This window comes from Pistacia vera, unplaced genomic scaffold, assembly GCF_008641045.1.
Source record: "Pistacia vera cultivar Batoury unplaced genomic scaffold, PisVer_v2 Contig413, whole genome shotgun sequence".
NCBI lineage: Eukaryota > Viridiplantae > Streptophyta > Magnoliopsida > Sapindales > Anacardiaceae > Pistacia > Pistacia vera.
Window position 1 is genome coordinate 813,720 of NW_022196239.1, and position 15,793 is coordinate 829,512.

General features: G+C 38.3%; 1 protein-coding gene across 1 annotated transcript; it reads right to left on the reverse strand.

The window, feature by feature from the left end:
* Window positions 1–7,468: 7,468 nt before the first annotated feature.
* LOC116142667 (putative pectinesterase 63) lies at window positions 7,469–9,162 on the reverse strand. The gene is made up of 6 exons (XM_031428086.1): window positions 9,055–9,162; window positions 8,673–8,764; window positions 8,558–8,630; window positions 8,026–8,270; window positions 7,769–7,922; window positions 7,469–7,600 (listed from the first exon to the last, which is right to left on the reverse strand). The coding sequence occupies exons 1-6, from the start codon at window positions 9,160–9,162 to the stop codon at window positions 7,469–7,471; spliced, it is 804 nt and encodes a 267-aa protein (XP_031283946.1).
* Between the last annotated feature and the right edge of the window lie 6,631 nt (window positions 9,163–15,793).

Below are 15,793 nucleotides of genomic sequence, written 5' to 3' on the forward strand. Positions count from 1 at the left end.
ACTTTACCATTTTTGCAGGGGTCGTCCAGTTTTCGTCTGTTCTCATTGAGTTTAGAATAGATTTGAGATTTAGAGAGAAGATTTGAGCTTGAATCTTGTGGATTCTTCAACTAGGGGAGATCTCTACTCTTTTCTCTGCATTTCAATATGTTGAACTTTGTGTTTATTGTTTTTCTTGCTGTGTATTTTGATTTAGTTATGAACTAACCCATTTTGGGTTAGGTTTTGATTAAGTTCGGATTTCTATGGGTTAATAAATTGATTATTGCTATTTCCATATTCTATTGCATAGATTGTGTGGTTATTCTGTTTTTAATGGAATATATTTGATGAATATGATGAGATTGAGAAATGAATCATATTGAGCTTCTTGGGTAATCACCATTGTAGTATTGAATGCTAGAAATAGATTTGAGAATCAATGAAATCAATCTAGGATTCCCTTAGCTTAATGAACTTAGATCTATTACTCTACAATTTGTTGGGTGCGGAAGTCTAATAGGGAAAAGTAGGAATTCATAGCCTAAGAAGGTATGTTTAACAACTTAGAGAATCCGATTTACAATCTGTGCATGTGAGTGTGGAATTAACATAATCTGTAGAATTCATCCATAGAGTCCGAATAAAGTCAAAACCCTAACCGTTTGTTAAATTGATATTATTCTTGCGTTTAAATTCTTGCTTCCATTAATTAGTCTTTAATGCTTAGTAAGTTTTGTTTTAGTTTTAGATTTAATCTCTCCCATTAATCCAAACACATTCGGTTCCTCCAACTTGAAAACAGTAAGGAAATTTAGTGCTTAACAACCAATCCTCGTGGGAACAATACTCACTCATCACTTTATTACTTTGTGCGACTAGTGCACTTGCTATTTATGCATGTTGTAGTTTCAACGCATCACTCTTTCCCGCTCCCTCACATAGACATGCTAGTAGATGCTACTATTGGGCATCAACTATCATCTTTATGGACACCTTCTCTAGCCACAACCAGATACTGATGCACCCAGACGACCAAGAAAAGACCGCATTCATCACTAAACGAGGCACATACTACTACAAAGTGATGCCATTCGGCCTGAAAAATGTTGGAGCCACCTACTAGCAACTCGTGAACAAAATATTCTCTAACATGCTAGGAGACTCTATGGAAGTCTACATCGATGATATGCTAGTAAAGTCACTAATAGCCGAGCAGCACCTCGACCACCTGTAGCAAGCCTTCGAGGTGCTGCGAAAGTACAATATGAAGTTAAATCTGACTAAGTGCTCATTCGGTGTGTCCTCAGGAAAGTTTCTAGGATATATGGTGATACAATGCCACATCGAGGCCAATCCAGATCAGATCAGGGCGGTCTTGGGCATCCCATCTCTAACTAGCATAAAAGATGTGCAATGTCTCACAGGAAGGATAGCCGTTCTGGGCTGGTTCATCTCCAAGTCAGCGAAGAAATGCCACATCTTCTCTGCCTCCCTTAGGAAATCAAAGAAATTTGAATGGACTCTAGCATGAGAAGAAGCATTGATTCAATTGAAATGGTACTTAACGTCGCCTCTATTACTATCCAAGCCAAAGACGAGGGAGCGACTTTTCACCTCCTGGCGGTATCCGAATTTGCCACATCTACCATGCTGATCTGAGAGGAAGAAGGAAAACAACTGCCACTCTATTACACCAGCAAGTCCTTGCTCGACGCCGAGACATAGTACAGCCAACTTGAGAAGTTGGCTCTTGCCCTAATCACATCCGCACGAAAGCTGCGACCGTACTTCCAATGCCACCTGATCATAGTCCTGACCTCCAACCCCATGAAAAAGGTACTTCACGAGTCGGATCTCTTGGGTTAGCTCATCCAATAGACAGTAGAACTGAACGAGTTCGATATCTCTTTCCAACCCCGCACCGCTATCAAATCTCAAGTGCTAGATGACTTCATTGTCAACTTCACACCCAACACTTCTGTTCAGGCGGAGAAGGAGCTCCTATGTTTGATAGATCATGCATCCACCAAGTGGACCCTATATGTGGATGGCTTAAGCAATATCAATGGTAGCGGACTTGGACTACTTCTTATCTCTCTAGAAGGAGATACTTTGCAACAAGCCATACGGTACGACTTCAAAGCAACCAACAATAAGGCCGAATACGACGCACTGATTGTTGGCCTCTCACTCGCCAAAGGAATAGGGATAAAAAAGATATAAGTGAAATCTGACTCACAGCTAGTGGTGAATCAAATCCAAGGCTCCTATCAAGCATGGGATGCCAAGATGACTTCGTATCTAAACTTGGCTAAAGAACTCCAATCATCATTTGAAGAGATCACAATCGCCCAAGTCTTGAGAACCGAAAACTCCCATGCATATGCCTTTGCAAATCTTGGCTCAACCCTGAAGACCTAACACCCAACAATTATCCCCTTGGTACACCTACATGTTCAGCCATTGCCTCTAGCCTGGTCAAAGTCATTCTAATCGGCCATGACAACTTCTGGATGACACCCATCCTACATTACTTGGAGAACGATGAACTCCCCAAAGATAAGAATGAAACAAGGCGGCTTAGAGCCAAAGCGACACGGTTCACCATATACAAGGGCCGCATACTCAGAAGATTATTCTTGGGACCATACCTCAAGTGCATCACTCCCAAGGAAGCAAAGCATGTACTCGCAGAGCTCCAAGAAGATGAGTGTGGCAACTACGCCGGGGGCCGGAGTCTCACCAACAAAGCATTGACAACTAGTTACTATTGGCCCACCATGAGCGTCAATGCAACCAAATACGCCAAGAAGTGCGATAGTTGCCAACGCTTCTCCAAAGTCTCACATCTTCCTCTAGAGCGGCTTACCTCTATACTCACATCGTGGCCATTCATGAAGTGGGGAATGGATATTGTCGAAAAGCTACCACCCGCGCTGGGCCAAAGAGTGTATATACTTGCGATCATCAATCACTTCACTAAATGGATAGAAGCGGAAGCCTTCACCCAGATCAGAGATCGCGAAGTTAAGAGCTTCATATGGAAGAACGTTATTTGTCGGTTCGGCCTACCCAAGGAGATAATGACAGACAATGGCTCCCAGTTTATCAGTTCAGGCTTCCAAGACTTCCGCAAGACATGGAACATCAAGTTAAGCTTCTCCACTCCCCGATACCCCCAAGCAAACGGGCAAGCCGAATTCTCAAACAAAACCATCCTCTATACATTGAAGAAGAGAATACAAAAAGCAAATGGCGCTTGGGCAGATGAGGCTAGGGGTACTATGGTCTTACCGCACCACCGCGAGGTCGTCAACGGGTGAAACACCCTTTTTGTTAGCCTATGGCTTAGAAGTTCTTATCCCAGCAGGAGTAATGAATCCGTTGGCACGGCTCCAGTGGATAGACGAAGACGCTAGCAAGCCATAGCTAGAATGCCACGCATATGAAATCTATCATTTCTAACAATCGGTTGGCTCGACCCCACCTTCTGTTTTTTCTTATCCACAACGGGGGACAAGATGGGTCTGTCCACTCCCCCCTATCTCCGTCAAACATTTTTTGTTTTCTCCAACTTAGATTTCATTATTAATAAAAGTATTATCAAGTTTCATGAGTGCGTAGGAGTTATGGATTCGTTAAGCTAAAGTGATGTCGAGGCATAGACACCCCTAGAGACCCTTCAGAGCACTTGCCACCAACAAAGCTCAAATAACCATTATAAGATAGAAAATAAACAGGAGGAACTAGACTCCTATAAAAATGCTTGACGGGCCAAAACTAAACATAATTCTGTGCACATGGCACTTACAGCCAAAAAGAGCGCTCGACACTTTAAAAAAAATCCATAATTCAATACAAAACATAATTCAGTGCACAAGGTAAGCAAGTCTAAATGTCTTTAGTGGCCGAACCGCTCGACCCGGACGCATCCCCAGTCTGTTGGCCACTCGACGCCACTTTATCACCAGTCGTCTTCTACAGTCCATCAACTAATCCGCACGCATTAGTTTTTGACGCCTTGATCTCATCCTTATGGACATTTGGCTCGGGTCCAAGATCCCGTTCTGCTAGGAATGCTTTGTACTCCGCTATGTCCTTGTCCGACTCCCATTCACCTTGTTTCCCAGCTTTGTACTCCTCTATGAGCTTTGAACGAGTTTTCAAAACTGCCTCTTCAGAGACGGTCTCTAGCCTGCAAAGGAGCGAGGCCCTTTCAGCCTCCCACTCGACTTGAGTATTTTGTAATTGGCGAGCAATATCAACCCGTTCCTTCTCCAACCGTACCTCTCTTTCCTATCCTACATGGAGGTTGTCCTCCAGCTCGGAGGCAGCATCGGTGAGCTTCTTGTTACGCTACTCCAATTCCTTATTCATACGATCCTGCGAACTAACTAACTTCTGGAGATGAGCACCTCTAGAAAAGGCCTGCAAGTGTGAAATGGTAAATGAATTAGACTAAGTAAAAAAGGGGTAAGCAGCGCAAAAGAATGAGATCGATCACCTGAAAAAGCTGAAACATTGTCCACTCGGCCGCTTATGTCACACCCAACCACTCGAGTTGGCGCTCATCCTCGGGAAGAGGGCATGAATCCACCACGACCCCCATGAAAGACATATCAGAGTAATCCAAGGTGTCAAACGGGATGACGATCTTCACGTTATCATCATCTGGCACCACCACGGTAGCCCTTGGCAACACCTTTTGCGTGGGCTGAGTGATTGGGCTTGAAGTTGTTTCTGTCGGAGTTGACGAGCTCCCGCCCGATTCTATCTTTCTTTGCTTTCGAGCCAATTCTGTCTGATGCTTCTCCTTTATCTTCTTCACTAAAGGCACTCTGAACTTGCTTGACATCCTCTCTTCTGCAAGGCACAATTCTTCAACTGCTAGTGGGTGGCGAATGGATCTGCCAAAGACGATGAGGTTGCTATACTGAGCCAACAAGACATATATCAATAGATGCTCGAGCGAAACAAGTGTACCTTCTTGCACCTTTGGGACCTGACTCCACAAAGGGTTTCTTTGTAGATTCGCCTCACTTAACACTTGGCGATAGTTCCTCTCCTCCTCCGATAAAGCGAGAATCGCTTGGCTATTCTCTTCAACGCGAAGACCCGACAAGTGTCTATTATAGTTCAAATCTGCAAAAAAAGAAACAATGAGATTTAGTACTCCAACACTTACAACTAAAACCAAGCCTTATCACATGTTGTCTGCCAGAAGAAGGGAATGCCTTCGGCTTCGCCTGCCCTAAAGACCAACTCACCCCTGACAAAAAAGTACCTGTCCTTCCACTTTTTGTCGTAAGTCTTCAGTCCAGTTACCAAATACCTCCGGCCATGCCGAAGCATGAACAGGTACCGACCCATTTCCTTATCATGCTCTTTCAAATAATACAAATAGAACAGGTCCATAGCCCTGAACTCAACTTCGAGCCAAGCACTTAAGCATTCGATCGACATGAGCAACCGCTAGGCATTCGGCATCAGCTAGCTCGGGGCGATACCATAGTGACTTAGCACTTCACGCACTAGTCGAGGAATAGGGAAGCACATCCCCTCCACCAAAGTCTAGTCATAGATACTAATTCAACTTGGCACGAACTAATCAACTCTCTCATTCTGGTTCGACACCCTCATCTCAACAGAAACAGATATCTTGTATAGACACCTAAGCTTCTTGAGCTCCACCTGTTCAATCTGGGATGGACGATTATCAGCTAACATCCCTACTCCGAGACATCTTTGCTCGTCCCCATCAGCGCCACTGGTCAAGGGGATCTCACTACCATCAGCTTGATCGGCGTCGATGATATGTTCCCACTCGGACTCACCACTAGACCATTCGTCAATCGACTCATCGTCATTCCTCTCTACACCGTGACTGCTCGACCCCAATTGTCGGGACGAAAAGTGATGCTTACCCCCTCGATGGGACTATCTGGTAACCTTCCAGGATCACCACCATGGTCGGTACATCCTCATACTCATTCCTTCTAGACATCGCTACTTTGTTTCATTGCCTTCAATCTCCACCCACCTTGACACTGTCTAGTTGCTTAAAGATAAACTTCACTCGGCTCGGACCCTGTCTGATTCAGCTCTTTCTTGACCCAAGCCGAAGAAAACCTCCTATCTTTGTCTTCCCCCTAGAGCAAATCAGAAAACCACTCCGCCCTTAGAATACCAGCCGAAAATTCCCAAAACCACATTCTCTCCAAAAAAACGCAGGAGATGAAACCAAAACGAGCTAACAACACCTCCAAACACTCTTCTCCCCGTCTTTTTGACACAAAAATAGTAAAAAACCAAGAAATAGGAACAAAGGAAGCAAAAATTTACTGGATTGGATGGCTAAAAACGAAAACTCCCAAACGAAGTTGATGTTTTCTCTCACCTAAATGAGCCCAAAATTGAGAAATGGGGTGAATAAGGAGTCACCACCTTTAAAAACCCAAAAATGACAAGTGACAGGTGGCGTAATCCTATTGGTCGCCAGAGGGCGAAAACTTTTTATTTCTCACCTCTCCTATTCCGCACGTGACTTACAAGAGGCAAGAAACACAAGCGCCCTAACCGCGCCAACCCGAGATCCTCCTAGCTCGCCAAACCAAGGCGGCTTAGACTATCTCAGTGAAATGCCTCCATCGCGCATCGAGGACTCATACCTTCACGTCTACACCCCTTCGGGGGCTCAACAATTATCTCAGTTAATTCCACCAAGGTCGCCGACCCACACCTAGCTGGCCAAATTGAGCCTAAAACGATACGGCTAAGTTGGCATTAGATAACGCACAGAAAGGATCCCAACGATGAATACATCATCCCGTTCAGATATTGTTCCTTGAGCTGAACCGTGTCGAACTGGACAGGTGCAAGCTTTGTAACCGCAGAGTACTCATGTCTCCTTTTTGTTCGGCTCGACCATTTGACCCGAGCCGACTTATACGCATCCCCTTAACGCCTTTAACGGCCTAACTATCTGCCTAGGAATCCTGGCCTATCTGTATCCTGAACACAAGCAATCGAATTTACTCTCTTAAGCTAAATACCCTTTAACTTAAGAGAGTAGGGGATAAACTGTATGGGCCAAAATTCGTATTGGGCCTGATGAGGTCCAATCGCAACAATGATATGTGACGGCCTAGAGCCTTGGCCCAATCCCGACTAGGCCCACGCTTAGAATACCTTAGGAACTGCCTGCTCTATGAGTTGGGCCACCTCCCAAGTTAAGCTAAATTGGGTCCGGCCCATTTGCCCACAACAGTCCACAAAGGGATAAGAATCCCACTCAAATTCCACTTCTTATAGGATCCCGTATCCAACCCAAGTTGGGAAGCCTCAGTTGATAAAGGTAATAGATCTGATCTCCTCCCCAAATTGGAACTCCTCTACTAAGTAGGATTCAAAGTCCTATTAGGATTCTAGCCCTATGGGTTCACTATATAAAGAGAGGCAAACCATCTCATCAGGGGAGAGATCACCCCTAAGCTCCAACTCTCATACTGTCAAACCCACCGTCTACTTCAACTTCTCTACACTGCTGAAGCTCCCCCCTAACCTTCGGGTTACCCTCTGTATGTCCATCTAGGTTGTCAGTGGCTCGCTCCACAAGATTCTGTCTTTCATTCAATTGTAAATTTTAGTGTTTGCAGTTATCAAGAACAATTCATTTAAAACAGAAATCTACAAATATTGGATAACCATATTCTTCGTTGTACATAGTTTAACTTTCCTTCAGTGGTACCTTGTCGTTGGATATATTTATTGGTGAATAAGTTCACACCTTGGGAGGTGGAAGAACCCACTTGTTTCCATCAAGGTAAGTCATGCTCAAAAAGGGCTCAACTTCTTCATCTGATAGTTTCTTGGCAAATTTGGCTCGACTAGTGGAATCAGCACCTAGCCCCATGTACTTGTATTCTCCATAATATACCTTTCTGCATAATTGCAATTTCAACAAAATACACCATTTATTACGAGGTTTTTTAATAATTAAAAACATCAGCGCTCATTTAATGCTAAAGATGATTAGTACCATACTTTTGATTGTTATCAGATTGTCCGAACATGTCGTTAAGCCATCCTTGATCGTTGATGTGTTCACCCATGTGTGTATAAGCAAATATAACCCTAAGGCTATTCTTCCACGCACGTCCAAGGTATGTGTCACCACTGCTGATTATGTTGCAATGGACAAATGCAAATCCACTTTCGCGACTCACTCCTTCTCTGCCATGTGCTGTTATTACTGATAAACCCTTTGCCACTGATTTTATGGTCGTGTTCTACATAAACAATCTAATTGTTAGCTTTAGTCCTTGTCAACACATCAATCTAGCATTTCTTTTATAGCCGTCATCATAACCATCTTTTGATTGTATTAATGTAAAGTGTGAAATATATATGTGTTATTTATTATATGAACTAAGGTTAACAACATTAGGTTTTTTTTATTCATTTTCTTTTTCAACCCCTTATTTTAATACCAATATTTCTCAACCGCACTCTGGAATTATACATAAATGTTATAAGATTATAATAATCTATAAAATAGTAAGAGTAGTTGAAGTACCAAGTATAGGGTTTGGCCATCTCCAAAGATGAAATCAACGGTGCCTTCAACGTAACAGTCTCTGAACAAATGTCTGCCAACAAAATCACACAAGGTGTCCTAATAACCAATAAACTTGTAGTTATGGAACGTTGCCACATCTCTTGATATTCTCAAGGCCACTACCTGTTGTTCATCTCTCGTTGCATCCAGCATTGGAGCCGAATTCTAAAAAAATAAAAGTAACAAACATGAATATTAAGTCATCACACTAGAACGATAAAGATTGAAAATCACGTTCTTACGAATTCCATGCTTACATCTAGTTTATCGCATCCAATGAATTAGTTAATAGTTACAAAGATGATATATACTAGATCATATTAGAAAATATAGGTTAAACGTTTTATCATAAATAATTTATGGTTACCTATTACTTTTATTGGCAAGAAAGGGAGGAGGTCAGCAGAGTCATAATAGGATAAATAAAATACAATATCTAAAATTAAAAGACATACGACAAATTCAATGTTAACAACCACGAAGTAGTCACTCTCCACAACCACTGTAGTGCTATCCACCATGCCATATTTGGCTGCTGTTCCATCGAACACAATCTTTGGCATGCCTTTTTGATCCCTTAAAAATGTTACAAACCTCTTGGGCTTATCAATGGTGATCTTTTCTCGATACTCACCTCCCAATCTTAATTACCATCATTTTTGTGCTCCTAGAAGGAATGCTTTTCATTGCATCGGTCACCGTCTTAAAATCTCCACTACCATCATTCTTGACAGTTATCACTTTAAGATCAGCCTCCGCGATGGCCAAAACATCGTCCAAGACAAAGCTTTTTTTGTCATCCAAACTTTTTTGTTTCTACGAATTGTTTGACGTTTTGGCCAATCCATGCGTCAAGTTTAGATGAATTGGCAGGTATGATCTCTTGTTGGAAAACCACGAACAAGATGAGGTTAGAAGAAATTATAACTATTGTTAACAAGGTTGCAAGAATGGAGAATTGTTTCAACTCTCCAGCCATTCTTGATTGCTTTATTTTATTTTTTATTTTTTATTTTCTCCATGTTTATGATATGTGGAATGAAGGACTTTTAAGGTATTTATAAACCGGGTAAACTTTGTACCTGAAGTTGTTCATTATATTTGTTTGAAGTTTATTTTTGTAATCGTTTTGTTACTTAAATGACTGCCCCTTATGAGAGGTTAAATGTCATAAACGCGTTTCTACTATCCAAGGTGGTTCTGACTTTGTTTATCCTTTTTTTAAAGAGTAACATTATTGTCTTAGAGAATCTTATTTATTGTTTTTAAACTATGTACATTTTAAACGTAATATTTGTTTTTGAAAACTATTTCTAATGTATGTTTCTCTCGAAAGCTAATTAATAATGCTTAGTATTATGACATAAGGAAAAGGGTATTTAAGGGATTTAGAATCTTTGTTACAAAGGAGTTGAAAGCTAACAAGATATAACCACAACCGCTAAGTTGAATTAGGTTTTGAAGTGTTCAAGTGCGACATGACCAAGAATAACAAATTGTACATGACACCAAATTTAGAGAATCTATTAGGATTTTGATGATCATTAGATAAAACGGAACAAGGTTGACGTAATTCATTTGCAACATAAGACGTAAGGCATGCAACAAATTAAATGTAAAACTTGCAATATTAAATATAGAACTTATATTAAAGAAGATATATTTGTATATACTTTACTAAAACATAATTACTAGTAAACTAAAACATTGCCCCCATACGCTTAACTTTTTTTTTTTTTTTTTTTAATTTACTAGCAAGGTAAATTTTACGCCAAATCAAAGTAGAATTGGAACCTAAAACACCAAGGTATGATCTTTATCCTCTCTCAAACTACATCCGCATTTTATACTAAACCTCAGAAGTAACTATTCAAGCTCGATGTCTACCTCCTTAAACGTGCTAGCTCCTCAAACCTTTCTAAATCACTCTCATGTTGCTCTTAGGGTTTTTTTTACTTCATGGATTTGGTGATTGAATGGGAATGGGAACCCCTCTTATTACTTCCCGATTGCATTGTTTCCTCAAAAGATTTGGCATGTGCAACCTTATTGTGCCCATGACTTAAAAAGTATGGAAATAAATTCCAAATGAAAGGATTAGGAATCCTTAATCCATTCGTGTTTTTAATAAAAATTGTATTTTAAACCCTTAAAAATATGTTTCATTTTTTATGATATTGTCATATGATGATAATCAAATTGTAAATAATTTATTCTAAATTTAAATAGTACTATAAAAATATTTAACTTTTTAAAATAAAGAATAAATATAAAAAATTATATATTTGCGCACTTATTTCATAACTAATTTCAATTATAATGTGTAATTTGACTTCTACTAATATGATAGCTAGGGATATTTTTATTGTGCTTCTAAGTCAGGTAAAAGGCATATCCTACTTCACAAATACAAGTATTATTGGGAAGCCTTTTATTGTAAAACCTTGGCTTCAATATTTATACTAGTGATTTGGACTTCTTACAATTTAACGATAGATCTACCTTTGTCCAGTAACACTTTCCGTCGTTTGTTTCTTTCTCGTGCATACATGACAGATTTACTCTTCCAAGGCCACTCCCTTCTGAACAGAGTGTAATCATATTCTAAATCACTCTCATGTTTCTCTCAGAATTTTTTACTTGTATTCGCCATTACAATAATAAGTTCTAACTCTAAAATTGCTAATCCTTTTACAATGATTTTGAGGGGGTTTGAATACTGTTAGGTTGATCACTGTTACAAGAGTAATTTTTGGGATAATAACTTGTGTTTTGGGAAGTTAATCCCATGATTTTTTGTGTAATGATAATGCCAAGATTGTGGGTAGTTAATCCCATGATCTTCTTCTTGATTTTAAGGGATAATGCTTGGCTAAGGGCATGAGGCCCATCCACAGCTAAAAAGACAACTACTGAGTAGCTCACTTTACTTCTGATCGCAACTCGCTTCCATTTGATCGTCATCTTACAAGTCACTCCGAGCTACAGTTTGCTCCAAACTATTGCTTGCTTCGAGCTGTCTGCACATTCTCGCACAACACAAAACAACAAGCAAATCAAATTCTAATAACTTCAACCAAAAGGAATAAATTAATAATCCTATGATACACTTTCTTAAAACTCTTGTGCAGCAGTATTGAACTAAGGAGGAGTGCTTTATTGTAAAGGCTAGAGTATTAGAAAAGTACAACGACAACAATGAGAGTACATTTAGAAGTTTAAATATATATTTTTTTTCTAAATATTTAATGGAGTTTATTATTTATAACGAGATCTTGTAATATATTTAGTTTGAATAAATTTTTTTGGATTCAAATAACTAAAATATTAAATTGGTGACTCTTACTAGATTAATTAGATTATTGCTATAGCTATTAATTTTTTATTTTATTTATTTTAAATTCAAATTAAATTATGATACTTTCATCTTTTTAATTCAAATGCATGGATTCTTTCTGACATTCGAATTCAATTTATTGGCAATTTTTAATTAGATTATTGCTATAGCTATTTTTAACTTTTTTTTTTTTGTTGATACAGAAATCTGCACTAACTAGCGAGATCTGATCGACTTTGCCGGAATCAGGACTGATGTGTGTATGATTAAGAATAATCAGTAATGTATGTAAAAAGAATGCAATAAAGTAAAGACAATGAGAGTTTTAAAGTGGTTCGACGAGGTTAACTCTGAAGCCTACGTCTACTATTTTTGTATTTGTTTTGAGAGCTTACAAAATAGTTTCTATATGAAATTCGTAACCCCTTCCTCATCGTTTGAGGGGGTTTATATACAAGATTTGTATAAAGGAAAGAGCAGAATTAAGGAGATTACAATTGATCTTAATCGCAATTCCAATATTCTCGCGATTAGGCGTAGTGATTGTGCAGTGATCGCGGTTGATCTAGTCATTCCCGTAATATCTGGGCTCTGAAATAATTTGGAAGTTGATTGAATGATTTCTTGAACTATCCATGACTAGCTTGTGTCGGGTCGAGCTTCGGCTCGACGAGCTCATTCTGGGTCGATCAATCATTGTTACCGAGCTCATTCTGGGTCGAGCTATATCCTCGCATTGGCCCGAGCTTGGTGGAAAAACCACACTCAACATTTTTAATCCAAATTAGATTATAGTTTGACTCTTGAACTCAATCGCTTGAAAGTTTCAAAATTTTAATTCAAAATGCATTGATTCTTACTGTTATTTGAATTCAATTTAATATTAATTTCTAGGTGACTTATCAACTGAATTATGAGAGGCTAATTATGGGTTAATAGCGATGTTTTTCCAATTAATTATATAAAGGATCATACAAAAGATTAATTAAGAAAAATTAAACTTAAAGGTTACATTCGAGAAAACACAAACCAAATTATGACGGATGAGATTGTGAAATCTTTAATTTCTTGCATTAAAAAATATATTCAATTTAATAATTATAAATAATATAAATTAATAAGAAAGAAATAATTTAGAAATGAGATAAGAATACTGACTAGTAATATGATTAATATATACCTTTTTTATATTCTAGATTCTTTTCTTAAGAGAGTGGTGCTATATAGCCGTCTTTTATTTGTATTAATACAAAATTTAGAAATAGATGTCACTTATTGTTAATGGAATTTAGAATTTTACCTGGCAAATTTGCACACCACCTATTAACATGTTAATAGTGTTTTTAACTTAAGTTTTATTACTTCGGATCATTAATGAGTAAACCGGTTAGTATCCAATTTCAAAACGGGCGGTGCTCAAAATTTAATCTTGAAAATGGTGTGACTAAATAATTATATATATTTTCAGTAATTAAATACATAAAAAACATACTAAACAAGATGAATATTTTAATTATTTATTGGGAGAACGACATTTTCCCACCTAAGGTTTGGTGGAGCAACACTTTTTCACACGTCAAGTTTTTAAAACGATACTTTCCTGTCCACCAATATGTTCCATTAGAGAAATCAGTTCTAGAGAAGGGCAGCATGGTCAACTTACATAAAATCGCAAATATCAAAATTTGAAAATTGAAATCTCGATTAGTGTAACTTCACCTGAATGGTTGCCAAGTGTTCCACTAAAGTTGACTTGATAAAAAAGGGAGAAGGAAAAGACATTTGTCTTTTCTCATTGTTCTCTGTAACTAAAGCTTAAACGGTTAGGGTTGGCGACTAGCGACTAGGGCCATGGATGATGACGAGTGGGGTCCCGATAAGGAGGAAGAAGGTGGTGCCATGGTTGTGGTAGAGGAGAGAATCCCAAAGAAGTGACGAAGATTGATAACTTGAAGAAGGCTTTAGAAGATTCGTTCTATGGGATCGATCGTGGGTTGACGGTGATAAGTTGCATAAATTTAGTGTTTTTAGGTTTGTTTTTTTTATAGTCTTTTAGTTAATTTCTCATTTGTTTTCTTTGTTTTGATGTTAGTTTTTGTTAAGTTTAAGATGTGAATGGTTAGCTATTGATTTGGAGAATTTTTGTGATTTTCGAGCTTTAATTGAGTAGATTGCAGCATTGGAATGAAATTGAGATTCAAAGCTTGAAGAAATTGAGATTAGCTGACAATTTTGAAGGCAATGGCCATGCCTTGGTGGTTCACCATGGCCATGGTGGTGGAATGAGGATAAAATATCGAGGATAGGAAGCACCATGGCCTAAGCCGTGGTGACGTATATTTGACACGGCCAGGGCCGTGTCGGATACTTTTAGGGTCTTTTTTTTTTTTTTTTAGTTTTTCTTTCCTTGTTTGCTTAGGACTCTTTTAGGTATTTAAGTGTGATTGAGATTACTTGTTGGGGGACGAATTTTGCCTATTTTTGGAGAGAGATTATTGTGTGACAAAGAAAAAACGAGAGTAAAAAACGAAATTCATCACAGAGTTTGTTTTTACTTTTTCAATATGATTTATTTCTTTAATTTTGCTCTTATTTCTTTTATTATGAACTAATTTTCTCAGGTTAAGACTAGGGTTAGTCTATTTATGGATTTGTGATCAATCTTTTGCTCTATGGTCATTGAATTATTTTTCTATGATGAGCTTATATTGTTGGAATATTTTATTAAATTGAATGAAATAAATGGAATGAAAGTGATGGTATAAGTTGAGAATTTGAAGGATGAAAGGTTAGTGGATTAATGGAGGAAGTTTTAAGAACTCGAAAGTTAAAAGGTGGAAAATAATGGTGGAATTCAATGTTTTGTCCTACCATGAGTAGTATAAAAAGGTATTCTTCCTCTCATTTCAAACACATCAAAAAAAATTGAGAGCTCTTTCAATCTCTTATTTTCTTTCTAGTTTTTAAGGTTTTCTTTTGTTGGAGTTAAGACTTTATTCAGTTCGTTAGAATAGAAGAGTGGCGCTTCTCTTGCTATTCATTTGTCGTTGTATCCTAGGAAACAGACGCTGCCCAAATCCTTGTGCACCTGAGTGAAGTAGGTGAATTTGTTTTAAGGAAACTGTGTGTTACACAGGCCTCGACATTCTTCCTAAAGTTGTATTCTCCGAATCTTATCCTATCATTCTGAAGGATTTTCTACATGTGATCAAGTTGTTGATATTGTTAATTTTATTGTATTGTCTTTTTATTTTATTGACAGTTAATTCTATTGTTTTATATTAAAAAGATTCATTATTTGCAGTTACTAATATAATAGTTGATTATTTTATAGCAATTTTTTTTTTTTTAATAACAATCTTAAAACAAATTTGACTTTATTAGTAATCGTAGTTTATTTTGTTAAAAACATTGTGTTTTGATATTCCCAAAGGTTGCAGTCCTTGTGCAGTAAAAGTGTGGTGGTGAAATTTGAACAATACAATTTAGAGAAATTTTGTCTAAGGAGACTGGATTTTAAGAGGGACCGTTTGTGACCCCTCCAGTGTTTCCTGGGAATTATCTTTTGACTAATGTTCAAAAATTCACAAATAATTTTTTGATTTGGATTTTTAAGAAAATGACATCTGAATCAAACCTTGGTGATGTGTCGAACCAAGTTGTGGCTCCCACACCAACTCAGGTGGCACCAGCCTCAATTCCTATGAACCATGCAAAAAAAACCAGAAAAATTCGGTGGAATGCATTTTAAGAGGTGGCAACAAAAAATGTTTTTCTATTTGACCACCTTGAATCTTGTGAGATTCTTGACTAAAGATGCTCCTACGCTTAAAGAAGATGAGCACGATGTTCAAGTT